Raw genomic sequence first — 26,772 nt, forward strand, 5'->3', positions numbered from 1 at the left:
TGAGAACCTGTGAAGGCTGGGAGGCTGGTTGGTGACCGTAGGCGTCCCATCAGTGTCTGTCTCTGTCCTGTGATGGACTCCGCTGTGCAGTCGGACCGTCTTTCACTCACTGATCCGACTGAGGTGCAGCAGACGGACAGTTGCAAACAGCAAAAAACAAAAAAATCCAAGGAATGTTTTATAGCGTTTCTTTAATGAATCAAACAGCTCATGTTAGAAAAGACAGAGCAAAAGGTTTCAAGCTAATGGAACAATGCTGAAATGCAGAAGCAGGAGAAGAGGAAGCTGAAGGCGGGGAGCCTTCAAACTGAACTGCAGAGGTCGACCCCTTCTTCACCTCCTGAACTCTGGAGTCTGATGAAGTGAACAGTGAATCTAAGTTAAACTAACAACTAACCTTCACCCTGAGGTTCAGACCGTCAGGCCACAGAACAACCAGCGACCTGTGACAGAAAGGTGAAAACAGCAGGAACAGAACGCCGCCGGGCAGCAGGTCCACTTCACAGCTCCTCCTCGGCGTCCGGCGGTGCGTCCGGCGGTGCGTCCGGCGGTGCGTCCGGCAGGGCGTCCGGCGGTGCGTCCGGCGGTGCGTCCGGCAGGGCGTCCAGCAGAGCGTCTGGCAGGGCGTCCAGCGGGTCGTCCGGCGGGGCGTCGGCTGGCGGCTCGCTGGAGCTGTCCTCGTTCAGGGGGTAGGGACGCAGGTCCAGGGTCAGAACGCGGCTGAACATGAACTCATCGAACTGCGAGGGGAAGCACAGCGCGGCGTCAGAGCTCCGCCCCCCGCGGCCCGAGGCCACCGCCGCCCGGTCCTTACGTCTGAGTAGACCCCCAGCAGGGCGTCGGCCTTGGAGAAGAACTCCTCCTTCAGGGAGATGGCGATGATCTGCATGTTGGAGCTGCACTCCTCCCGGATGAACTCCGTCACCTGGAGGCAGAGCGGAGGGGGAAAGCTGCCTGACAGACCCAGCTCGGGGTGAAGAGCGCCCTCGGATTCAGCCTCACCTTGCCAATGTTGGTGTTGTCCAGAGCGGCGTCCACCTCGTCCAGGATGAAGAAGGGAGCGGGACGGAAGCTGAGGGACACACACACACACACACACACACACACACACACACACACACACACACACACACACACACACACACACACACACACAGAGTGAATGATGTCCATAAAGACACAAACAAACGCAGGCGGAGGCACAGGTCCACCTGTGGATGGCAAAGATCATGGCGAGCGCGGCGATGGCCTTCTCCCCCCCCGACAGGTTGTCCATGGACATGAAGCGCTTCCCCGGAGCCACGCAGCTGTAGCTGATGCCCCCCAGGTACGGCTCGTCGGGGTTGTCGGCACTCAGGATGGCCTGCAAGGAGAAAGACACACTTCATCCTGCTGCAACTTCACGACTGTGTACAGCAGAAACTGCCTGCGAGGCGTCCGGCCTGCATGCTGCGGCTCACCTGAGCGCTGCTGTTCCTGCAGATCCTCTTGTAGATCTGGTCGATCACCAGAGACACGTGCTCGAAGCACTGGCTGAAGAGGTGGAAGCGCTGCGCTTTGACCAGGTTGAAGTCCTGGCTGCACTTCCTGGCCGCCTTGGTGCTGGCCTCGAAGGCTGCGGCGGGGAGAGGAGGCGGGGTCAGGACAGAGCCTGGGGTCACGGGGCCGGCCGGCGGCGGCTGCGGCGCTGCTCTACCTTCTTTCACTCCCAGCAGCTTCTCCTTCAGATCTGTCATCTTCTCCAGGGCCTTCAGGTTGGGGGCGGTGGTCTGGAGCAGCACCGCCTCCGTGGAGGACACGGCGTCCCTCAGCTGCTGCAGGTAGGCGTCCATCTGGCCCTTGCTCCGCAGCTTCTGTGAGGACACAGCGTCAGCTTCACACCCGGAGGAACCCGGAGGAACCCGGAGGAACCCGGAGGAACCCGGGGCGGCGGCGGCTCCACGCCTCACCCTGAGCTCAGCCTCCACGGCGGAGAAGTCCACCACCAGCTGGGACTCCCTCTCGAAGATGTCCACGGTGGCCGCCGTGCTTTCAGAGTCCGTCTCCAGCTGCAGAGACGCAGAGAGAGAGAGAGAGAGAGGCGGCGCCTGAGGCGGGCCCGGCTCCACGGCCGGCCCGCCTCCCGGCCGTCCGTCCCCGGCCATCCGTCCTACCTGCACCTGGCTGATCTGGCTCAGCTGCCCCGACAGCAGGCCGATGGCGACGCCCTGCACCTTACAGGCCAGCAGCATGTTGTGTCTGGCCAGACGCTGCTGCTCCAGGGCGCTCTCCGCAGACATCACCTCCCGCTGCAGCCTCACCAGCTGCCTGAGAGGAGCACAGGCCTGAGCGTCCGCACCGCTCCGCTCCGCTTCCTGCTCCATACCTGTTCATGTCCTGAAGGCTCTGGACCTTCTGGCCCAGCTCAGCCTTCCCAGCAGCCACCAGGCTCTTCTGAGACGTCAGCTGGGTCTTCAGCTGCAGCAGCTTGTCCTCGGCCTCCTGCACCGCCTCCAGCAGCTTCCTCTCATCCTGCGGGGAACAAACTGAAACACTGAACCCCGCAGGCGCCGGACAGAGCCTGACGGTCAACCACGGCTGGCGATGAGCACCTCCGTCTGCTCGGCCATGCTCCTCTCCTCCCTGCTGATGCTCTCCTGCAGGTTCTGCAGCTTCTTCCTCTGCTCGTCCAGCTGGTCCTGGTCGTACTCCAGCTTGGCGCTGAGCCGAGCGCACTGGCTCTCGAACTGCAGCCTGAAGCAGGAGGCTGATGGAGGGGTTTGGACAGACCGGGCCGAGGAGCAGGCTGAGCGCCGGGGCTTACCGTCTGGAGTCCAGCTCTGTTCCCAGCTTCAGGTGCTGCTGCTGCTCGTACTCCCTGATGCTGCTCACTCCGATCGCAGCGCACAAGTCCAAAAACACCAGGTCCTCCACCTGAAGGCACAGAGCGAGAACACGGCTGAGCGTCTGCAGCGTTTCGTTAGCAGTGCAGGTGGAGGGCCAGGGAGTCGGCTGGCAGTGCATCACTACATCTTCCCTGTTCTCCCATGGAGGGTGAGCCACTGAACTCTGATAGATCTGAGCAAAATGATGATAGATGACTTTACAACATTATTTAAAGTGTACAGGGTTGACTTTGTGACAGATATCCTTTTCTTCATTACCTCATATGTTTGACGACTTCCTCCATCAGTAACTCCACGATAAAACTCCTCGTTCTTCACTGGTCACCCACCAAAAACACCAAAAGACTCACACACACACACACACACCTGCTCCACCTGCTGCCTCACTGCCTTCATGTCTGCCTCCTTGGCCTCCATGCTCTCCTGCTGCATCTGAATGTGGGATTCCAGGTTTACTAACTCACTCTGCAGCCGAGAGATCTCCTGAAAACCAGGCGATGCCAGATGTTAACACGAGGCTGACACACACACACACACACAGTGTGGGTTGTGGGAGGTGTGTGAGCCTGACCGCCTGGCATCGAGGGATGACTTTCTTCAGGAGGTTTTCCAGCTCCACTCCGGAGTATTTGAGGCGGGTCTGGACTCCCTGGATCTGAGCCGTCAGCTGTTTCAGGTCCGACTCCTTTCTCCGGAGTCTCAAGAGATCCTGTCACACACACACACCAAACACGTGGATGTGTGTTTAGTTTGATACTCCTGAGCTCCAGTCGATTCAGTTTGACCTTGGTGTGTTTTGCTATCTGGGCTCTGAGTGGAGCCACTTGGACGTTCAACGGTTTTAAAAGAGGAAACTGAAGGAATATAAAGAAAGAAAAGCGGAGATCTGCTGATGAAATCCACCATGGAGGAAGTGGAGTGGCGGATCTGAGACGCACGCTGCTGAGCGAGCGGCGGACGCACCTGCAGCTCGCCGCTCAGCTGCTCCTTGCGCTCCCTCAGCAGAACCACGTCCTTCTCGTCCCAGCAGCGAGCCTTGGTCCGCAGGTCACTGGAGCCTCCGGAGATCAGCCCGGACTTCGAGAACATGGTCCCGTCCAGCGCCACGGTCTGCCACACACACACACACACACACACAGGAGTCAGCCACCTGCCGGGGTCGACCCGGGACCCGAGAGGAGGGGCCCACCTTGAGGCGGTCGGGCCGGTCGAACGCCAGGCTGCGGGCCTCCTTGATGCTCTCACACACCAGCGTGTTCCCGCAGACGAACTGCACCACCTTCCCCAGCTGCTCCGCCCCGGCGTTCACCTTCACCACGTCCACCGCCATCTTGGCGGTCCGCAGCTCCCTCAGCCGCTCGTTCAGAGGCGTCACCTGCGTGAGCGGCGGCGGCGGCGGCGTCAGAGAACAGGACAGAGCCGAGTCTGGAGATCCGGGGACTCACGGCCAGCTGGTCCAGCGGCAGGAAGGTCTCCGGCTCCGCCCGCTCCTCCTTGATGAAGCTGATGCAGTCTCGGGCCACCTTCTCCGTGGTCACCACGATGGCGCCCATGTAGCGGCTGAACACCTTGGTGATGGCCAGCTGGTACTTCTTGTGGACGGGGCTGCACAGGTCGGACAGGCGGCCATACTGGACACAGAGCGGAGCGCCGACAGTTACCCACCTCAGCCTGGACCTGGACTTGTGAAAAGCTGATCTGGTCTCTCTGATGGTCTGGACGTGTCTCCCGTCCTCACCACGTCTCGAGGGAAGAGCCTGCGCAGCTTGTCCAGCAGTTCTTTGCGCTGCAGCTGCCGCCTGCTCTCCTGGCTGTCCAGCCGGGCGTTCCCCAGCTCCTCCATCACCTGGCGCAGCTCCTGGTTCACCTCCTGGAAGCGCCGGCCGCCCCGCTCCAGCTCGCCGCTCAGCGTCTCCTCCTGCTCACGGAGCTCGTCCAGGGAAGACCTGAGTCAGACCCACCACCGCACCGTCTGCTGGTCAGTCACACTCTAACGCTGATCAGTTACCATTTCACTCAGGGGGTCCATCAAGGAGAAGAAAGCTCTGTGGTTCGGCTCTCAGACCTGCAGGTGGTGCCGTATTCCTGCAGCTTCTCCGCTCGGCTCGTCACGTCTTCCATCTGACTCCGGCAGTTCCTGATCAGAGCCTAAACAAGACCAGAGAACATGTGAGCACCGACTGTGTTCAAGTCTTCATTCACACAAACCTGAATAAAAACCTGGTGAAGAGCTGCTATGAGCGGCCAGGCCTATAGGGGGCAGTGGAACCTGCTGGCACTGACATGCTAGTGATGTGATGCTAATCATGGCTTTACATGTGATTGTTGGGTCGATTATCGATGAGTGTTCTGTCTGGTTTTCTGTTTCTCAGATTTAACCAACTGAACATCACAGCAGCCTCCAGGAGCGATCTGGGTTCTGTTTAGCTGGTTGAACAGCTAGCTTTAGGAGCTAGCCACTTCCGAAGTTCCTCTGCAGCTGGAGTTTTCAGGAATAAGTGGTGTGTAGCTTTGTTTCTGTGTAAATGGAACAAACACACTGAGTCGTCCCTGACTGGCCTCGTGTTGCTGTGAGCTGAGGCGTGTTTGAGCGTGTGCCGGACAGGACCTGCACTTCCTTCTTGCGGTGCTGGTCGAACGCCATCTTTTGGTGGCCCGCCTGCACCTCCCAGTGCAGCGTCTCGGCCTGCTGGCTGAGGACGGCCCCCTGCCTCCGGGCCAGCTCCTTCAGCTCCTTGTACTGCTCCAGCTTTGACAAAAACACAGAAACAATCACAATGAGGAGCTGGAGAGGAGTCCGGCTCTCATTAGGACACAGGGGGAGTGTCACCTGATCCCCGCTCAGCTCCACGTCCCCCCTCTGGGCGGCCTGCTCCTGCAGCGCCTGCTGCTCGTACGCCCTCCATGTGCGCTGCAGCTCGGCCAGCTCGTCCCGGCCCTCCTCCAGCTCCTGCTCCCTGGCGGCCAGCTGCCTCTGAGCCTTCTTCAGGGCGCGGCGGGCGTCCTCGGCCTTCCTCAGGTGATGAGAGGTGTTGACTTTGGCTTTGATGTAGTGGGAGCCAGCCTGGGCCCAGACATGCTCCTGGCCGCTGGACGTGTTCGGGAAGGACAAATGAGTGAAGTTGTTCAGTTCCTTCCCTTTATCACGAACACAGAAGCTAGAGTTTCTCAAGCCACAGAGGAACTTGCCGGATCTCCTTCTCGATGTGCTGCAGCTCTCTGGTGAGACGTCCCACCTCTCTCTTGTGGGCGCTGACCGTCTGCTCCCAGCTCTCCAGCTCCTCCTTCTTGGCGGCGGCGGCGCTCTGCCTCTCCGTCAGAGTGTCATTGACAGCGTCGATGGACTGCTGATTGTTGAAGAGCTCGGCGAGGCTCAGCTTCAGACGGTTCTGATCCAGCTCGTCCACCAGGACCTGGTACCTCTGGGCCTGGAAAACAGGGAGAGGGGGGAGGAGAGGGCAGGAGGTCCAGTCAGACCTCTGGAAGCGTGTGACAGTCCAGAGCATTCATCACCTCCAGCTTCTCCTGCGACGCCTGCTTCTTCTCCGCGGCGGCGGAGCGTTTCTTGATGAAGTGCAGCTGGCTGTCCTCCTTGGCCTTCTGCAGAGCCTCTTTCTTCAGGCTGTACTCCGCAGCGTAGTCCCGGGACTGGCTGATGTACTCCAACATCTTGGTCCTCTCCTTTGGATCCTTTAGGGCGATGGATTCCACTGCCCCCTGGTGGGGAAAAGGAGGAATAACATGCTTCTCACCAAAGATTCTTTCATCTCCTCACTTAATTCTTCGATTCCTGCATGCTCATCCAAACGCTTTGCATAAAATTGTGCCTCTAAATCATTTTTACCAAGAGTTAACCTCACTCTAACCAGGTATTCATTCTCTGTGTATTTTATCATCTGTCATATTTACACCTGGAGTATCTCACGTGTTTTGAGTGTCTTAGTTGTAGTAACTGTTCTGCCTGAGCCCCAGTGGATCTCATCCAGGATCTGTGTGTGTCCACATCATGAGTCCATGGCTGCTGGCTCAACAGCACTTCCTTCTAGCTCTCTGGAGAAATGCACCGTATTTCACAGATAATAAACTTTAGCTTGGGCTCTCATTTGTTTGCCTTTCATAAAAAGAAGGATTTTTATCTTCTGTCAGATCAAAGTTCTATTTAACGCTGAGATTACTACACGCTTGCTACTGAATGATGAGCGAGCATCTCCATCAGTGCCATGAATCTTTTCTCGGCTCGTCTTTCTCTTTTTTGTGTCAATTATGTGATGGCTCATCCTCTCCTGACACTGCATCCAGTAGAGCTGCAGAGCGTGGCTTTGTTGGCATTTCCTGGGCTTCAGATTGTCGGCCTGGCTTGTATATTGTACTGCATATTCAGTGAGATGAGCTTTGGTCAAACACCCTGCTCCACTTATAAATGCTTCCCCAGAAAGGCCTAAGCTGCATGGTAGTGTGTGTGGCCTGACATGTACAAGAGAAAAAGACAGATATTTCTCTTCTGTAGCTGTGCAGCACTCCACCTGGAAAACGAGGCAGTTCTGAGTCTTGGTTATGATCCCGATGTTCAGCAGTTCTTCAGAGTACACCGAGAAAGTAACGCGGGCGTCATTGATGCGATATTCAGACGAGTCTCCTGCAGAACACAGTGAGCAGAGGTTAAGGCAGACTGGAAAAAAACTGTTTTTAACTCTTTATGTTTGAAAGCTTCAGCACGCTTTTATCTTCAAACACTGGAGACACACTTCAGCACTATTGACCTCTCACAGTGCATCTGGTGAGTATTTCATTTGAGAATTTTCTGTCCGTCCAGGATTGATGGTGTTTCTCTGCCACTTTACATGATCTCTGAAGAACGAGGGTGACATTCAGATAGATATGGCTGGACTTATTCTTCTAAACTCTGCAAACAGTGTTCCTGATGGTTTGTTTAAGGCCAGTGAAGCCAAACCAATTTCAGCTCAATTTCATCTTGAGGGGGGCAGATTGTTAAAATACTGTCATAAATAATCTAAGAACTTACATTTTTTCTTTGTTGTGGTTGCAGAGTGCTTCTAATGATGTCTATATTTTTGGGAAACTGAACAATTACTACAGAAAATGCCAACAATCTGAACATAAATCCAGTTTTAACAAGAAGTTCTGGTGCAAAACAGTGAATGTCCAAAAAATGTCTCCTTCATCTTCATAACACCCCCACAGCATGGCTTCACTGATATCTCAGTGTTGTGTTATTACATATTTACCATCTGCTTGTTCATTCGGCCAGATTAGATCCGCTTGCCTGCAGGTTTTGGCCCACGGACCTTATGTTTCTCACCCCCAGTTCAGACAGTGTGCTTTAGAAATACTTCTTTCCACTTGATGGATGACTTAAAATATAAACTAAATTAAAACAAGACACTGTGAAAACTTCTTAATCAAAGCACAGCGTGAGAAATATTCGGACTACCTTTCTCAGCAAATAATAGATTACATAGTAATAGACGGTATATATCCACACCGACGCTGCTGAGTGCGCGTTAACAGCGTTAATAAAGCAGAGATGTGCTGTCTGCGGAGAGCCAGCCTGATCTGACCGCTGATGCTCCTGCTGAACTCGGTCTCCACGCCCTTCTCGTCGCAGTACCGCATGGAGACGCGGGCCGTGCGGGACACGGGCCGCCCCACGTGGGCTCCGTGGATCAGGTCGCCGAGGTGCTTGACCCGCAGGGCGGAGGCCCGCTCCCCCATCACGAAGCTCAGGGCGTCCATCAGGTTGGACTTCCCTGGACGGATTTATCCCAAAGTTACCACGCAAGCGTCGACAGAAAAACACTGTTGTAAAAGAAAATCACTACAAATTCCGTTATTACAACTTTATTGAACTTTCTTTTTTTTAAAACTCGTAGAAACGTAGCCGCTAGCTTAAAAACTATGAAGGAGCAGCTCATATTAGCTCAGATAAAGAAAAGCACTTGACACTTACCGGAGCCATTAGTCCCGATTATGCAATTAAAGCGCATGAAAGGCCCGATAACCTGCTTCCCTCGCCATGACTTGAAGTTTTCGATGTCGATCTGTTTGAGGTGAGCCATGTTAGCTGGAGGTCAAAGACCGAAGCTGGACTGGACTGGCGGTCAGTCTGTGAGGGAGGGGGCGGGGCAGGGGGCGATGGCGGGAACCTGGGCGCCATGTTGGATGCATAAACACACATTAATCACAAACCTTCAATAACAGAAAAAAGGATTCCACGACCTTTAGAAATACTGTACGGAAATACAGAACTGCCACGGTGAAGAAATACATTTATGAGCCGTATCTCATTATAACGAGATACTGACACTAAACAGTTCAATGTTTTTCTGAAGTAAAAAATAAAATGAAAATAAATAAAATAAAATAAAATAAAATAACAAAATTAAAATTCAACGCTAATATCTACAGAAGAGCTTTTAGTTTCTAGAGTAAACCAAGGAAATAACTGCAACACTCGGGCATCGAGAACTTTCTTGTAAGTAATTATTAACTTTAGATATAAAATAAACATAACTTTTAGAATTTATGTCTGGTTCTTTTTTCAAGTGAGCTGAACTTACTGGGTTTTTTACTCATATTAACTTATCATGGTGAAAACAACAAAGTTGCTGTTACAGTCACCTTAGGGGACCCACATGGAACATGCAAAAATGACACTGAAGAGACATCTTTGGGACATGTCTTTGATAGTGGGGTTGTCTGGCTCTTTATAATAATAAATGCTTGTATTTGACTTCAAGCTTTGTGTTTCATCATTCATCTTCACTTGTTTTCTTGGAAACAGGGGCATTTCCAGACTTGCTGGAAGCAGGCAAACGGGCACCAAGGTGCAGGTGTGATCACGAATAGTATGGGTCAAGACAGTGCGACACATTCTCAGACACTTGGCGCTGTCAAGTTGCGTTTTCCGGTCTCATTAAGGTTAAGGACAAAGTGAACTTTATTATTCCCAATGTATGGGGCAATTGGTTGTAAATCATTCGTATAATACACACAGTGACACATGCGTTTACAATCATTGATGGTAGTTGAGATGAAAGAATTCTTGTGCCTGTTGGAAATGCATGTAAGTAGACTGAATCAATGATCTGATGGGAGCAAATGAAACTGTCAAAACAGAGGATGGCTTCACTCCGTCAAGGTGGCCTGAGCGTTTGTCAAGGTTCTTGTCCTGTGTAAATCATCTCTCTCTCTCCCTCCCTCTCTCTCTCTCTCTCTCCCTCAGGAGCATGCTGAGCTGCAGGAGCCCTGCAGGATCCTCTCTGACCAGGGACCCAGTCCTGCAGAATCCTCATGTTTGACCCTGGAGGAAGTCCTGCAGGAGTGTGAGCATGGTGGCACCGCAGGAGGAGCTCTGCAGGACGTCTTCGTGGATCAGACATGTGCTGTGAGGATCCTGCAGGACTTCCTCCTGGTCTTGTTGCGTAGCTCGAGCTTCTCCAGGATCTGCACCCAGAATAATTTACTGAGAGTGGTGGTGACAGAAATAATGTCTTCATCAAGCTTTTACATCCACCTGCATGTCTTTCTTAATCATTTTATAACATCATTTATGATCACTGAGGATGACTTTTGATTCAACTGTACTCAATGTAAAATGTTGCTGTTTCTCAGCTCACATACGACGCAGTAAAACTCCAGTTGTCCACTAGAGAGCGACACTTTCTCACAGTTTGGACTTCTTGCTGCAGCTTCACTGCTTTATGCTTGTTTGAAATGATGTGAGTTTATCAGGAGATCAGCAGACTGAACAGAGCTGTCCACACTGGGCCTGCTCCCCTCCCTCTGAGGCCCCTGGACCTCCTTACGGGCAGCATCATGAGGGACACTGGCAGATAGAGGGAGGCCTCCTGAGACGATGAAGACGCTGACAGGAGGGAGGGGGACAGTCGGCCGTCCGGGTTTAAGGACAACTTCATCCTCAACATGGACGAGACGATCCAGACCAGACTGTCCTGCTGCCAGCAGGGCAGAGGGACAGAGGAGACAGAAGAGTCAAAGTCTGCTGTCCTGCTGCCATCAGCCCCCTGAACAGCTGACAGGTTTTTTTTTGTTTGTTTGTTTTGTTTTTTTAAATCCATCGTTGCCTGTACCTGCTCAAACCTTTGTAAAAGTCTCTTGGAATGAAAGTGTTGTATTTGGCACTATATAAATAAAATTGACCTAAACTGGACTGGCTTGTATCAGGTTTACTGCCCTGCAGCGCAGTGAGCTGGGATTGGCTCATGGAAGATGGACCGATGCTTTACATAGCTGTCACTGGCTACATGTCAGCATTCATTGCTTGATTTTCATAAATGTAATTTAAACTACAGTTTTGTTAAAATGTTATAATCTGAGTCATTTCTTTTGGAAGTTAAACAGGTATTATGACTTCGGGTCTATTTAGTTCAGTTGAAAGTCAGCCAAAATATCTTTTTTTGGTAGTAAAGTTTGCAGACCTTGGGTTTAGGTTCACAGCATGCATGTTCACTGGCTCCCAGTTTCAACATGAGGGGCTCATTTTTGGCCTTTTTTACAAACTTGATAATGAGATCATGATTAGATTCAGGTGTGCTGGAGCAGGGAGACATCTAAAACATGCAGGATAGAGATCCTCCAGGACCAGGGCTGGACTGAAGTGATAAGGTGTCCAAATGTTTTAGCTCACCAGAATGCCAGAGCACTGAAAAGGATGAGAATGCTCCTGGTAACATATTGATTTCTGAACATGGTGGATGCATCATTGTGGGGAACAGACCTCAAACTCTTTCAACAACTATACTGGTCTTGTTGTCCCCTTGTTATATTGGTGTCACTACATAGACAATGAATCCAGAAAAACATGGCCTGTCTGTGTGCCTTCCCCTCTGAATCCTGTACACAGCTCATGGTAGACAGCAGAACTCTTGGGGAAAGTCTAATCTGCTTTAGCAAAGATGACTGATTCTGATCAGCCGGGCACTGACAGCTGAACAGCTCTGGTTCAGCAGTACTGGCACACAGACGTTCAGACCTGCTTCATGAGGGAGCCACAGACAGGCAGACCGGGTTTACATAACTTTATTGGTCACAGAATGATGAATGAAGATGTAAGACTGTGTTGAAGTGCCTCCTCCACAGGAATACAGCCTCAATAAGAGTTTTTATGGACGTACTCCATGATGTGCTTGAGGGCCAGCCAGGTCTCTGTGGCAGTGGGGATGATCTGATTGGCTGGGAGGATGAACCCATAGCGGCCGGTGTCTCTCAGCTCGAAAGCAAAGGAGTACTTGATGCCCTGATTGTAGGACCAGTCGATGCTGCCACCGCTGGCTTGGTCTGAGAGGAGATGAGGAACACAACAGACGGCAGCATTATTACTTTATCACTTTATATAATGTGGACTACCGAAAACCTTCTTCTCTGATTTATTAAATATGACTAGAAATCAGGGACTCGGTTTCTTCAACTCATTTCAGTCACATCTGGAATATTTGTAACTTCAAATAATCAGGTGATCATGCTGTGGCAGGGAGAAAGGCTGAAAAAGGGGACTTACAGATGATTTTGCAGATGCTTCCAACCTTGTACCTGGTACCATAGAGGGATGTGAGTTTCTGCACGGCCGCTCTACCGACAGTGTCCTGCAAGAAACAAGAGGAGAAAAGTCAGCACCAAAGACAAGTGTACATATGATCACAGTGTGGAATAGGATCAGAAAATAAACTATCAGGCCTTCTATACAACGATGACCTTCAGAGGAAGGTATTTTAAGTTCTTTAATCTTCAGGGCTTTCCACTCAACCTGCCTTAGTTTCATTCATGTAGCTGAAAACCTCCACTTCCTGTCTGAGGGTTTAGTGAAACGCTGTAGGTAAGGTTCTTTAAAGAGAATCATTTCTCATGTGTGGCCTTGACGAAGCCCAAGCAGATTATCAGAAACCTTATTTATGAAGGAAACTACAGTCCCTGGTGAAAGGTGAACGGCCTGCTTCTCCATCTATTGGAGAAAACAACACTGAAACGTGCAGACTGCTGGACAGTGAGAAGCCTTCCTACCAGCTCTCGCGCATCGGGCACGGCGCTGCAGGAGTAGCCGTAGGGGTACATGAGCAGCTGGGAGTAGGCGTGCACGGAGATGAAGGACTTGAAGTTTCCGTGGCTCAGGATGAAGTCCACCACGTTCTTCACCTCGATCTCAGAGTGAGCTGACGGGCCGTGGTAGGAGTCGGAGCAGGGGTTCCTGCTGGCTCCGGGGCCTGGAGAGGAAAGCTGACCTTTGAACCTTTAAACAGGTCCTACATCACTGCCACTGTAGCATTACGTCAAGGTGAGAGGTTCCCTGGGATTTTAGACACTCATCACGTCGGTCTTCTTGACCGCCATTTTTAAAACAACAGTTTTTTTGGGTCAAGCTCTCTGAGAGATGCAACGCAAAAACAGCTGTTCTGCCTTAAAGTCTATTTTCACCCCAACTTCAATGTTTCAGATCCACTTCTTGCATAAAGACGGTAAGAACCACACACACACACACACACACAGAGAGAGAGAGAGAGAGCTGCTGAATGAGATTCATGACTTTGAATGGTTGTTGGCTTGTTGCAGGTTATTTTTGTGTCACACCTTTAAAACAGCCCACTGTTCACGATACTGACCACCGAACTGTGCGTTCCAGTTCCTGTTGGGGTCGACTCCTCGGCACATGGAGCCGGGGTTCCTGGAGCGGGTCTTACGCCACATGCGATCCTGCATGGCGCACAGTGTCAGTCAGTGAATGGACCTTCAGTGGTGACCACAGTGTAAGGAAGCGTGCACTGAGCACCGAACCCAAGATCATTGTTCAAGTCCCGTGTGAAGAAAATGTTGTTTTCTTGAACCTGTCCACAAATGTTAGCAGCGAATCTGATAATCATAATTATCATTTAATAAAGTATGTTTTTTTCAAGGAAAATCTTCATTTTCTTCTCAACCCGATAATACGTTTGTTGATGCCATAATGGCAACGGTTCGATTAGTTTTTTTCCATCGTATATTCTCCCGCTACAAATTCAATCAAACGAGAAAGCGATATATTCACACCGCATCCTTCCCCGAACAGACAAAAACTGCCAATGGTGTTTTATTCAAACTGATATCGTTCAGAGCAGCTGTCTCTCTTTGCCTTTGTCGACTGTTTAAATGTTGCATGATTTTCACGCGAGGTGCAAATCACGATCATCCCACTCACTCCTGGAATAAAAACACTCCGGACATGGAAATAGCTGTTTGAACAGCTGCTTCCTCTGACTCATATTCTATTCTTCTTTCCAATCACCCCCATCCACAACACAAATATAACATTATCACAGCAAAACAGAAAAAGGAAGCTTTTGCTTTTTTTTTTTTTAGTCAAATCTAAAAGAGTCCCACTGAGCTGTGCTGACGTACGTTGGAGTGGGTGTAGGCGTATCCATCAGGGTTGGTCAGGAGCATCATGTAAATGTCCATGGAGTCCAGAAGAGAGGTCAGGGAGGCATCACGGCCGTAATCAGAGGCGATCTGGCCAAGAATGCAAGACGGAGAGTTCACAGGAAGGTGAAAATATGGGCTAACACTCCTAAACATGTCAGGTAACAGCACCTCAGACAGTGTTTGCTGCAGAACGGGGAAAAAAGGTGTCCTACTTCACGCATTGCTGAATCCAAAAGCAGGAAAAAGCACATTTTTTTAGAAAAATAAGGTGTTTTATAACACTATGTGCCCTACACAAACATTTGAAGAGAGACTAGAAGCACAGAAATGCAGAAATGTGTGTGTGAAAGCCGGATTCTGAACCATGAGCAGCACCTTGTTGGCGGTCCACACGCCGGTGGCCGGAGACACCCACTCCCTGGAGTGGATGCCGGTGTCGATCCAGATAGCCGGACGCTTGTTTCCACCAGTGCTGAACTGAACACAGAGAGCAGAGGAGCAGGAGCTCGTCAGCTTTAAGCCTTTAGACGAGTGAAGGATGATTGATGGACAGAGCCACATGAATAAGCCTCCTTCCTTCCAACACAGGCAGCGTTTGTAACAGGGGCGTCTCACCTTCAGCACGTACATGGACCTGTTCTCGTAGGATTTCCCGATTTCCTGTTTGGAGACCAGCTTAGGGTACTGAGCCACCAGAGAGTCCATCCAGCTGTAGATCTGCACGGAGACAGATTACTCGTCACGCTGCCTGTTAGCGCTGATCTGAGTTTAGCTCTCAGGTTACAATGTCCAGTGTCGACGACTGAAGTTATACTTCACACGAGAGGTCACAGGGTCACCGGGCTTTGGACAAAGTTCAGTCCCCCTATATTCTCTTCACCACCTCTGAGTCAGGCCACGCTGACTTCAGTACCACCGTGGACCACATGGTGGTGTATTGAGTCGTGGAGTTGCGTGCGGAGCTTACCGTCTCCAGACGATGGTAGGCGCCAAAGTTGAAGCTCCTGGTGCTGCGCTCCATCCTCTGGTTCTGCACCATCTCGGCTCTCTCCTGGTCCAGGAGCTCCTGAAAGTCACATGCAGAGGAAGGAAGTGGTCTCTGGTGTTCTGGACCCACCGGGTCGATTCACGCGCCCGTCTGGACCGCGGCAGACCTGGAGGTTGTCAATCATGACGCTGAAGGGGATGCCGTGGGCCTGGAGGTACTCCGTCACAGAGTCCAGGCTGGAGCGAGGCACCCGGATGTCGACGGGAAGGTCCGCAGAGACCGGATGGAGCCAGAAGTCCAGCTGAAACCAGGGAGCCAATCAGATGTCAGACACGTCTTCACGAAAAGCTTGAAGGAGGAATCTAAATGAACAAACCCACTCTCCGGTGCTTCATTTGGAATCTGCATTCATTTACATATCAAAGAAGCAGCAAGCGCTTCAATGAGTCAATAAGAGGAGAGGTTAATTCTGAAGCGGTGGAAGGTGAAGCGCCGCTCGGCCTCCAGGCTGCAGAGGGTTCCTGACCTGCCGCCCCGAGGACGTGACTCCGTTAACCTCCCGCCTGCAGAAGCCCTCCGCAGTGCACAGCTGCTGAACCCTCTCTGCCCTCTGTGCTGATTTGGAAGTTTATAAGGGACTGTTTGGAACGAGCAGCCGAGCATGATGGGTAATTACTGCTTAACGGAGGCTGGAATCTGATCACACACACACAGTGGAGGTGTTCCACTTCCCTGTGGAACCCGAACACAAGATTTCATCTAAAAGTCATTCTGGTTTTATCATTAAGACTCCTAGATCCTGAGTAAACAGGAGAGTGATGGTCTAGTTCGTCTGAGAAAACACTGCAGCACGACGTCTCTGGAGGTCACGAGTGCTGAACTTGTGTATAACTGTCTTTGTTTTTCAGTCTATTTTATTATGTGGGACCTGAATTGCTTTTCTGCGTTTTTTTTTCAGTATTGTTCAAACTGTCAGCTCTTCGGACGAGGTTTCACTGGCGTGAAGAGTCCAGTCCTCACTTCCGGCGGGAATGGGGGGCTGAAAACCGCCGTAGCGGCTTTTACAAGTTCGGTTTTAACTTTGCTCCAAACAACCTCTGAGTTTAAAACTTCAGAATTCAGATCAGTGAAAGTAAAGAGTGGTTGAATAGTTGATCCAGTAGAGTCTGTCTCCTCCCTCAGGTCACCTGCAAGCTGCCGTTCACTTCAGCTGACTCATGTGGAAATTTTATTTTCCATTGATCCACGGTGAGCTCAAACCACAGATCAATAAAACATGAAAAAAACAGTTTGCATTCCAGCATGGACAGACTGATGGAGGGAAAAGAACAAATAAGAAAAGTAAAGTCGAAGAAATTAAATACACCAAAAGCAAACTGCAACTCAGTGTGTGTGTGTGTGTGTGTGTGTGTGTACCTTCCACTCCTCCTGGCTCTCCAGGGCCTGCAGAGCCTGGATCTGCTCCTCTGACTCCACGTTGATCCTGATGACCTGATCTCTGAAATACATCCAGGTCTCGCTCTCTCAGAATCACTTCAGTTAACACGTTTATTCACACAGCAGCACATTTATTTTCCACATATAAGAGCTGAATTTACTGAAGCTGACGGTGAATATTTCATTACAGTTAACCTGTAAGCATCAGTTTTTCGTACCAGTGGAAGCAGCACACTGGACTCACACAGGCCGAGGGATTAAGACGTGGTTTGGAGGTAAATGAGCAGCAGACTGAGTCAGTGTGGCGGACGTACCCGACGAAGAGCCTCTCGGCCGAGGCCACGGCCACCAGCAGCAGCAGCAGCATCCAGGGACGTCCCATCATGCACAGAGGTCCGAGTGAAACACACTCCCCACAGCGTCGCGCCCTCTTAAAGCCCGCCGCCGGCAGCTGGGCCGTTCTCACTCATCACACACCGCTCACCAAAAAAATGGATTTCCATGCTGAACATGCTGAAGAGGTTTGATCAGCTGCAGACCGTAAATCTTTTCTCAAGAATCCCGAAGGCCGGACGGCACAGCGCCTCACGCTGCCGTCAGGCCTGCATGTCCAGGACTTCCTGTCCGGCACCGGGACACGCTGCGGTCACTGAACTTCCTGATTCCTCCACGGTGGTGTGTTTTTACTTTAACTCTGATCTGAGACACGCTTCACTCCCAACAGGTGAACAATAGAGGACAAGGTCACTGAGCAGGCGATGAATTTACACCTGAAATATAAAGAGTGGAGCAGAGGAGCGGAGGACACTTTTACTACACGAAAGCTAAACTGGAATGAGAACTAATTAAAATGAGAAGGAAACACTCCGAGACGGACTCCAAGGGATTCATCAAAGCTTCGTCCGGGTCTTCTAGGAAGTGTGTTTCTCGTCTCATCTGTGTGGCACTTGGTTTGTTGCGGTTAAACGTGACTCTGAACATGACGCGCCGCAGACCTGAGCCGGCTGTGCTGGATCCCACACCCTAAAGCATGATAAAGAGGTCGTGACCCGCCACGCACGGAACGTTCTGGATCACACGTGTGCTCGGGGCTGACGTGTCGGAGTCCGCCTTCACACGAAGAGAGAACGCAGAACTCGTGTGTACAGGAGTAAAGAGACGCTGTTTGTACAGATCTTCAGTGGACACACCTGGAGGAGCGGGGTTCGAACCGGATGACCTCCAGTGGGGCTGCTCTGCAGTGTGTGAGCAAACAACACTTCCAGGGCAGCAGGGGGCAGTGTGTTCTCACAGCAACAGGAGGAGGAGGAGGCTGGACACCTGATGAAGAGGAGGGCCACTTTATCTTTGTTCCAAACAGGAAATTATAACTTAAGAACTGTAGAGAAAAGTGAGATGAGAAGAACATCAGCAGCTCTGCATCCTGATGAATCGACAGGAAATGGATCCTCTCACCGCTCTGAAGCTCATTAACGTTTCAGTCATGTGCTGCTTTCTCACACCGTGGTGCTTTCAGGCTACGACTTTTTATAAAATGAAAACATGAAGCCCTTCACCACCAAACTGCCAAAATAAATCACACGGTTTGGATTTCCTCAGCCGTCGAAGCTCCAGCCTGCTCCCTGACTTCAACAGACGACGCCGTTCCTCTCAGGAATAATCACAATTCAAACTAGTTATCTTCAGATTCCAAGCAGCTTTTCACTCTGAGTCATGTGACCACATTCCACTGAGCTCTGTCTGCAGCCCACCTGGCTGCTGACAAAATAAAAGCACACAGCTAATTCAAAATAAAAGTCTTTCTTGATAATATAAACTCCTTATAAATTGCAAATGACAAGAAAACCTTCAAAATGGAAGTTTTGTTATTTAAATGGATAAGATAAGGTGTCTCTCAGCCTGCCGAACAACCGGGGGGTGTAGCCATGTCAAAGCTCGCCATGAAACAGGAAGTGAACTGTGAATTCCCTGAACATGGTCTGATCGGGCTCAAACTTCATATGATTCACCAAAGTCCAGATCGGATCACAGCCATATGATAATGATCAGTATGAGCCATAGCGCTACCTGCTGGGAACAGGAAATGGGATTTCATGCTCCGGTTTGGCTGGAAGTTTGTGTGTTGTACCAGAGTCCACATCTGATCACGACACAATGATCACTGTTTGATTGGAACAAACAGGAAGAAAAGACAAAACAACTGCTGCTGTGACGACCACCGCCACTACAGAGACAGCAACCTCCACTCCTGCAGCAGCAGCAGCAGCAGCAGCAGCTGGAACGCCTACAGCAGTAACTACTACTACTATTACTACTGCGGCAGCAATGACAACAGCAGCAGAAGCACAACAACAACAACAACAACAACAACAACAACAGAAACATCGACTTTAAGTGTTACAGCAACAACAATAACAGCAGCAACAACTATAATAAAGAAAGATCTTCTGAGGTGAAGAGACGGATGTTTTCTTCCATATGTGGATAAAACCTTTAATTTATTTATGATCTGAATGTTAGAATCTCACATGTTTATTCTGCCTATTGAAGAATGGGGCGATAAGAACTTGATACATGATTAGTAAATGTTCTCTGTGTGTGTGTGTGTGTGTGTGTGTGTGTGTGTGTGTGTGTGTGTGTGTGTGTGTTAACAGGAGTGGGAGGCTCCTGGGGACATGGCAGTCGGGCTGGGACTGCTCCTGCTCTCTCGCTGTGGAAATTATTTATTGCTATTCCTGCTGCTGTGTGTCTGAAAGTTTAATGTCCCTGTGAAAAGTGGCTTTACATGCAAATGTGGGTGGAGTGTGTGTTTTCGCCCTTATTTTGTCCCCTGTCATTTGCCTCTAAAAGCTATATGAACAAGGCACCCTGGCCGGCCTGCTTCCACACCACTTCCCCTGCCCTCTAAAAATAGACCCATTTACATTGCATTTCACGGCTGAGCTCTCTCTCAATATTTCAGAGGAACCTCCAGTAAATTGACCATTAATCTTTCATCCCTCACTTCTTCACGTGCTGCACGTGTGCGGATGTGGACGTTTCCCAGACGGAGTGCGTCAAGGCGGAGGAGCTTCATTCACCTGAGCGTGTGGCTCCGCCCCCTCCGGTCAGGTGACTGGAGTCTGGTAGATGCTTTTAATCTGAGGATGTGTGTCCGGTCTGTTAGTCCAGTTCTAGGAAGGTCTGGTTTAATGAGAGCTTCTCCATCTTCTTTTCCCACCCAGTGCATCTGTTTTGTGTGCTTTTATATTTCTGTGTTGCTCGGCTTGCATCAGTCTCACAGCTCACCAGGAGGCATCCGGTCAGAACCCAGAGGGGGTTCTTCTGGAGTTGCTTTCGGTCAGTTTGCCACGGCGTGTTCTGACTTTAAAGTCTTGGACTATCTCATAACCCCTCGGTCTTCATTTATTTTAATTTATGCGTCCTTTACTGAGAGCACTCTGAGCAACTCCACCGCCAATACTCAGAGGTGATAAGGCGCGATGGGCGAGCGGGACTGTCCTGATCTTCTCCTGCTCTCGTCGGGCTCAGACTGGTTCCTGGTTGTCATTCCGTCACGGACCCTGGTCCGTCGGTCCGCCTCCCGTCCTCCACAGCAGAGTCTGAGCCGCCCGGTCTGAAGGACGACTTCATCCTCAGAGCCGCTACGCATCGGCGCCTTCACATTTCTTTATTACGTAACAGTCCAAGAAAAGACCACAACAGTCCAGGAAGGCCTGGGAGTGTAAAAATAGACCGCAGGCACAAAACCAGACGCTATTTTTAGCAACATCCTCCCGTCTTCGTCTTCACCCGCTCTAAGAATAGCAATATATTCATCCTCAACCAGGCCGAGTGGACCAGACACACACACACACACACACACACACACACAGCTACTGGGTGTGTGTGTGTGTGTGTGCGCTGGCTGCAGGGCTTGTGAGGTGTGTGTCATCCAAATTTTGCACACAATCCTTACTCCATTACTCATCATCACCACTTTCAGCTCCGCTCACAGCTGATGGGCTTGTAAAGGGGGGACGGGGGAAATAAAGCACACACACACACACACACACACACACACACACACACACACACACACACACACACACACACACACACACACAGGAGTGCCATTAGCTTGCTGCTGAGCCCGCTCAGATCAGTTTATGGCCTCAGTCTAAGCAGGAGATCCCTGTGCAGAGGAAATCCGGGCCATGTGACTCCCCTGAGAGCTGCACATTAAAACCTTCATTTTCTGTGTCAGATAGAATAAAGTGGAGGACCTGCTCCGACTGGGAGCGTCATGATTATTTAAAAATCTAATTCTAACAACTCCGGATCGCGGGCCCCGAAAGGACGAGGCCGGTCGTGTCGGATCAGACGGAGGCGGATCAGCGAGCGGATCGGCCGCAGACAGAATGAGAGCTCTGAGCGCCGCCGCTGCACTCACTGCATTGTCTTGTTTGCTGCGCCACAACAGCCGAGTCGGTGAGCCTCTCCCACTCTGTTCAGTCGGAAGGAGCCCAGAGAGGCTCCCTGCTCACGCCGTTAATCTGATCTACTCTGCAGCTCGTATGAGGCCTCGCACCCGGGACCGCGGTCTCTGCCGGACCGGAAGAGTCTGCATGACTTGGAATCAAGAAATAACCTCGACTCCAAATGCTTCCCCGTGTGTGGGTGCACAGAGACGGGAATACACGATGAGGAAGTCAACATTCATTCACATCCTCTCTCCCAAAACCGGAGCTGGTCGGCGTTTCCAGAGACCGAGCGGCGTTAATGTGTGTCTGATTATAGCTCTGCTTCCAGTAGCTGATCATGCAGGATCAAGTAATATGCAGATAAACACAGCCGGCCGCAGCGAGCGCTCATTAAACCTGCCCGGCCGGGAGGAAGCAGGGCAGAGAGAGTCTGCTGGCTGTAATTAGCACACTGTCACTTGTTACAAACGGCCCACGCTCCGAGCGCGTCAGATCGCTTCCCGGCGCCGCTGCCGCCTTTGTTTTCCCGCCGTTCTGCGGAGGGGAGCGCGCTCCGAGGCTTTCGGACCTTTTCAGCGGACCTGTCACGGGACATTTGAGTGAAGACGCTCTGCTGAGCGATCGCATGCCGGAGGGAAACCGCCCAGCTCATCAGAAACTCGGCTTCACGTGAGCGTGGAGGAGCTGGGCCTCCTGCAGCATCAGGAGGAAGCCCTCCTCGTCCTCCCCTCCCCGAATGATGGAGGAGGAGAATCCACTGAATGCGACGCCCCCAACAACGTCGGTGCCGGTCACAGTGAGAGCGGAGGGCCGCGAGGACTCCGTCAGCTGTGGCTCACGGTGGGCGGAGGCTCCTCGGCCCGGGGTCGCCTCACCGCCGTGTTCCTGAGCTCTTCACATCGGCCTCGTCGCCGTCACCGCTTCAGATCGCTCACCCAGAAAGAAACGTCCCGTTTGTGCGAGTGTGGATGCGGTGCTGAGCGACGCAGAGCGGCGGCGGACTGACCGCGAGGAGAGCGGCGGGCCTCGTGACACGGCCCAGAAGCCGTGTCCTAATTTAGCAGAGGCGACCAATCCGACGGAGAGACGGAGCTCAAATGTTTTGTTCTTTTTGAAGTGTTTATCCCCCGCCAGCAGTGGCAGGACGGTGTCGCTCACTGAACAGCGTTCTGGAAGCTTCCTGCAGCAGTCTGAGTCCGTCTGCTGGATCTGAACTCACAGGTCGGCTGCACCCGCTCCGCCTGCCGCTTCATTCAGCTCCGTTCCCGCTGCAGGAGGACCTGAGTCAGCTCGGGCTTTCTCCTAGAAAAGACTTTCAGGACCTTTTCAGTCTCAGTGGTGTTTTTAATTCAGAATTGTTTTTTTCTGAATTAAGAAATTCACAGTTATATTCCTGATCTGGTGTTTACATGGGAAAAAGGAAGGACTAAATCCTGCGTATCGCTGGGGGCTGTGCAGCGTTCTGATTGGACAGGAGGCATCATGACGTAGTGACGTCTCCAGGAAGTAAACGAAGCAGACATTTTTCTTTCTTTCTGGAGTAGCTTTGATGCTGCAGCTTTGAAAACGTCCTCATTCTTCTGCTCTTCTCATTATATCCATTTCCTCTAAAGCTCCCGTTAGATAAATTTTCTCCGTACGAGTCGAACCCTGGGCCGCCATCTTGGAATAATGCGTCATGGCGACGGACGGACGAGCAGAATGACTGGAATAAAGTCGCCTCATTTACATATAATTCCACTCCTGAAGGAGAAGAAACGAAGTTTTCAAGCGTTTACTTGGTCATTTCAGAGTAAAGTTAGGCTAAAAACAAGCACACATGTCCTGGTCGGTATGAAGCAAGTCGCACTATGAAAGGCTGTGGTGCAGAATCTGATGAGAGCTGAAGAGACAATGAGCCAACATATTGCTTATAAAGCCATGACAGACCGGAGAGTCTTGTTTCATTTGGTTGGTTTTTAATCTTCTTAAAAAATATGGACCATTAAAAATGACATTTTAAAACCTGAATTGTTTCAACGGGGAAATTTCATTCAATAAAGCTGTAAAAAAAATAAAGGATATTGTATTAAACAAATCAAAACATTTAGTGTGAATATCATCTAGATTTTTATTTAATTCAACTCAATGTTTTATCACTTTTTTTTTAAAAACCTATGAATAAATATATGAGTGTAAAGTCAAACAGCAGAACAAACTGCTGACGAGACGACAGGTGTTTCCTCAACCTGGGAATTTAATATTATGCTTCACATTCATCTTTCTGCCTTTTGAAATAAAAAACGAGCTTTTGTTTCGATGGAAACTCCACCGAGCTTCACTTCACTGGCCGCCCTGAGTGACGAGGAAAGAAGGAAACGCAGAAGATTTGATAGGAATATTTATTGAAAGACCTCAATCCATACAGAAATAGTAATTTTGAGTCAGGCCATCATCTTTTGTGGCTTCATCATTAGAACAGTAAAACCTGTGCTGCCATAATATCACCAAACCTCAAGATTCAAAGTAAGAATATGCATCAAATACGGACGAACAAGTTCCGATCGGTCTTCTGTGTGAACACAAGCATCATGCAAAAGTCAGTAGTTCTGAGAGATGAAAATCAGTCTTTCCTTCCGTCTCAGACGCGCGGTGTGTTTAAAGATGTGAGCAGATGTTTGTTCCCGTCCTCCGCGGGTCCGACAGCCTGTTTGTCTCATACTGAAGCCAGTGGCCGATACGTGGCTGTGCATCGTCGAGGGCAAAGACAAAACCAAGTAAACAAACTGCAGACTTCAAAAGGAGCGTTTGCACAATTCCAAGATTGATCAGTGAGATTTTTAAGGCAAGAACGTTGTTTAAAATAAATGTTGAAGAAGCATGATATATTTGTTTATATATATTTTATATATTAGTTTAAACCCACCCTGTTAGAAAAAAGTCTCCATGCAAACGGAATGCATGCTGTAGAAAACATCAGGAACACGCAGGATATTCAGCACGAGCATTCAGTCGAACCACTCAGTGGATAAATCAGCCCACAGGACAGGATGAGCGTGTGTGTGTGTGTGTGTGTGTGTGTGCGTGCAGTGGGAGGCAGCGAGGTGTCAGCCTTCTTCATTACTGCTCCTCACATGTCTCCACACAATAAATGCTTTTGATTGCGACTCCTGTCGCACAAACACTGATTTCACACACCGCGGCGGCACGTGAGCGAGCTCCCAGAGTTCCTCTGGAGCCGTTCGCGTTTCCTCTACCTGAGGGCAGAGCCGCACATGATCTACATAATTCCATATCCGCCTGGAAGAAGCAGCAGGCTTGACCCTGGCGAGCTCTCTGAGCGTTTCTGTTCCATCTCTGTGGATTTCACCTCATGAAACTGTGCTTCGCCGCACCAGGCCGCTTTAGCGTTAACGCTAAAGGAGCGACCTGGAGCTGCAGAGCTGCTGTCTCTCATGACCGATAACTTTAACCGGGAGATTCCATCCAAAGGTCTTTCACCATTTCATGGCACTCTCCTTTACTCAAGGAGACGCTCCTCCTGAATCCTGAAGGAATCCCACAATGCATCAGGAGAAATGTCACCACACTACAGAGCATCTTCCTCCCAGTGACTGATGTAACTTTAGCGAACATCCAGATTAAAGAGACCAGTCAAGCTCAGGATTCTCTTAAAAAGCCTCAGTGTTTGTGGCCAGACAGTCGGAGCAGAAACAGATCAGGTTTGATACTGCAAAAAGAAACAAAAAAGAGCAGCAAATTCAGTAGAAACCTAGAATTCTGCAGTTCGTCTTCATCTACAGACTGAGGAAATTATGGAGCAAAGAAAATCAATTTTTACAACTGAATAAAGATTCAAAACAAGTAAACAAAAGACTGCTGCTTCAAAATAATCCATACAGGCGTTTTCCTCGCGCATCCCAGCTGTTATGTAAGTGTGTGATGCATGTTTCATCTGGAACTGAATGCAGTGTGTGCGGAGTGTATTCCAGAGGGCGTTCAGGAGACAGAGCCCACATGGTGCCGCCATAAATAAAAGAAAAGGTCCTGCCTTGTGTTTGTGGAAGAGTCACAGAGTTGCAGCGGTTTCTTGCTGTACGTAGAAGGTAGATTGTATTTACACTAAATATATTCACAGGGGCTTCAAAAAAAGACAGTTCCTGCCTGATCTGGTGCTTCAGCCTCGTCACCAGTGCTACATTGTGCAATTGACCTCCCCCCTGTTGAGAGGGCTCCGTCCATCTTCACGCCACCGGTAGAAAAACCCCCGGACCCTGTTTACTCCGCGGTTAGTCTGGTTAAGACGCTACACTTCACAGATTGGCAGATTCCTGCTGCTACAGAGCGTTTCCTCCCTCACCAGGTCTCACACACAAACGCTGTCAACGTACCGTATAAAAAATACAGGCCTGTCGTTCATGATTTAAATATGAATAACTGATGTATAAACACTGATAAGGCCTGTTAGTCATGATTTAAATATGATTACAGGCCTCTGTATAAAATGTTTCATGAGCAGTATAGAAGCAGCGAACAGTAAACGCACCGGAACACCAAAGAAGGCAAAAATCTGTACAGTGTATAAACGTTAAACAGTTTCAATGAAGCTTAACAGCCAACGAGGAGGTTATAAGTTTGAGGCGTGACTTTATAAAAACACTGTAAACTTTTTTTTACATGGATTAGTTGATTGAATCAGGTTCAGACCGACAGTGGAGGAAAGTCCTGCTCGTCTTCACACTAATGAGAAGGGATGAGATGATTCACGAGAAGGTTTGTGCTTCGCTGAATGATACTCTGGAAAGTTTTCACATACCTAGCAGACCCACAGCGGCCTGAAAGTGACTGTGCGATTACCTGAACGACGAGGAAGCTAGGCTCAAACGCTCACCTCTGGCAGGCTGGACTCAACACAGACGCACCTGTCTGGATTCAGAGCAGCCACAGCGAAACAGGAGCAGCTTACAGCCGGCAGCCTGATGGAATCAGTCAACAAACCATCTGTGACCCCGACCTACGAAAGGCCTGAGTCTTTAAAATCATCCATCCAGCCTGAGTTCGGCACCCATAACAGATCACCATTCCAGCTCATTCTCCAAGTCTGTGTTTAGTCCACACAATCTGAGCTTTAAGAATCAATGTTGGAGCCAAACCGAGAAATGGATGAATTCTGATCACGAATACCGAAAGAAAGACGCTGCTGATGGAAACCAAGCAGATGTGCTGCCGTGTGCAGCGTGCCGAGCCTTCAGGAGGTGAGCGTTCGGTAAACATACAGGATTTCTGCAGAGGAGACGACGATCTGTGAAACTTCACTGATTCTTGTTTCTACTTACAATAATGTTGGACAGAACGGAGCTGAAGTGTCCTCACAGTCATAGATTGCATTCAGTTGTGTGTGTGTGTGTGTGTGTGATTGTGTGCACGTATTCACAGTGCCTCGCTGCAACGCAGCCGCGTGTGACTCAGTCCTCATCCTACAGATCTGGCAAATTATTTGTAAAAGTGTGAAGCCGGCAGATACGCCAAGATATCACTGGCAGCACTTCTGACTGAGAAACTTTGTTCGATGTTTTTGGCAATATTCCGG

General features: G+C 50.2%; 2 protein-coding genes across 2 annotated transcripts; both read right to left on the bottom strand.

Annotated features, from left to right (window-relative positions):
* Positions 1–500: 500 nt before the first annotated feature.
* On the bottom strand, positions 501–8,962 carry LOC115391477 (structural maintenance of chromosomes protein 1B-like). The gene is made up of 25 exons (XM_030095751.1): positions 8,854–8,962; positions 8,465–8,653; positions 7,409–7,521; positions 6,399–6,602; positions 6,075–6,313; positions 5,716–5,974; positions 5,494–5,634; positions 4,951–5,033; positions 4,624–4,831; positions 4,331–4,516; positions 4,075–4,260; positions 3,849–3,995; positions 3,457–3,594; positions 3,252–3,368; positions 2,804–2,913; positions 2,592–2,733; positions 2,366–2,511; positions 2,154–2,307; positions 1,950–2,048; positions 1,697–1,853; positions 1,461–1,615; positions 1,212–1,363; positions 1,003–1,072; positions 815–925; positions 501–740 (listed from the first exon to the last, which is right to left on the bottom strand). The coding sequence occupies exons 1-25, from the start codon at positions 8,960–8,962 to the stop codon at positions 501–503; spliced, it is 3,855 nt and encodes a 1,284-aa protein (XP_029951611.1).
* Positions 8,963–11,932: 2,970 nt separating this feature from the next.
* On the bottom strand, positions 11,933–17,107 carry LOC115391911 (carboxypeptidase A1-like). The gene is made up of 11 exons (XM_030096335.1): positions 17,055–17,107; positions 16,720–16,801; positions 15,470–15,604; positions 15,283–15,381; positions 14,931–15,032; positions 14,691–14,792; positions 14,292–14,402; positions 13,520–13,610; positions 12,924–13,123; positions 12,424–12,508; positions 11,933–12,203 (listed from the first exon to the last, which is right to left on the bottom strand). Exons 1-11 carry the CDS (start codon positions 17,105–17,107, stop codon positions 12,016–12,018), a joined length of 1,248 nt encoding a protein of 415 aa, XP_029952195.1. The 3' UTR covers positions 11,933–12,015.
* Between the last annotated feature and the right edge of the window lie 9,665 nt (positions 17,108–26,772).

The sequence above is a fragment of the Salarias fasciatus genome, chromosome 7 (assembly GCF_902148845.1).
Source record: "Salarias fasciatus chromosome 7, fSalaFa1.1, whole genome shotgun sequence".
NCBI classification, from domain to species: Eukaryota; Metazoa; Chordata; class Actinopteri; order Blenniiformes; family Blenniidae; genus Salarias; species Salarias fasciatus.

What these genes read in the sequence shown, in the direction of transcription:
- LOC115391477 (XM_030095751.1), bottom strand. Translation starts at nt 8,962, where the DNA reads ATGGCTCACCTCAAACAGATCGACATCGAAAACTTCAAGTCATGGCGA. An exon ending in TGCCGCTGGACCAGCTGGCC is followed by an intron (nt 4,261 to 4,330) that starts GTGAGTCCCCGG and finishes CCGCTCACGCAG; the next exon opens with GTGACGCCTCTGAACGAGCG. An exon ending in GCATGGCCGAGCAGACGGAG is followed by an intron (nt 2,512 to 2,591) that starts GTGCTCATCGCC and finishes TGTTCCCCGCAG; the next exon opens with GATGAGAGGAAGCTGCTGGA.
- LOC115391911 (XM_030096335.1), bottom strand. Translation starts at nt 17,107, where the DNA reads ATGCTGCTGCTGCTGCTGGTGGCCGTGGCCTCGGCCGAGAGGCTCTTC. An exon ending in AGAGCCAGGAGGAGTGGAAG is followed by an intron (nt 15,605 to 16,719) that starts GTACACACACAC and finishes CCCTGGTTTCAG; the next exon opens with CTGGACTTCTGGCTCCATCC. An exon ending in GCGTGTGGACCGCCAACAAG is followed by an intron (nt 14,403 to 14,690) that starts GTGCTGCTCATG and finishes ATTCTTGGCCAG; the next exon opens with ATCGCCTCTGATTACGGCCG.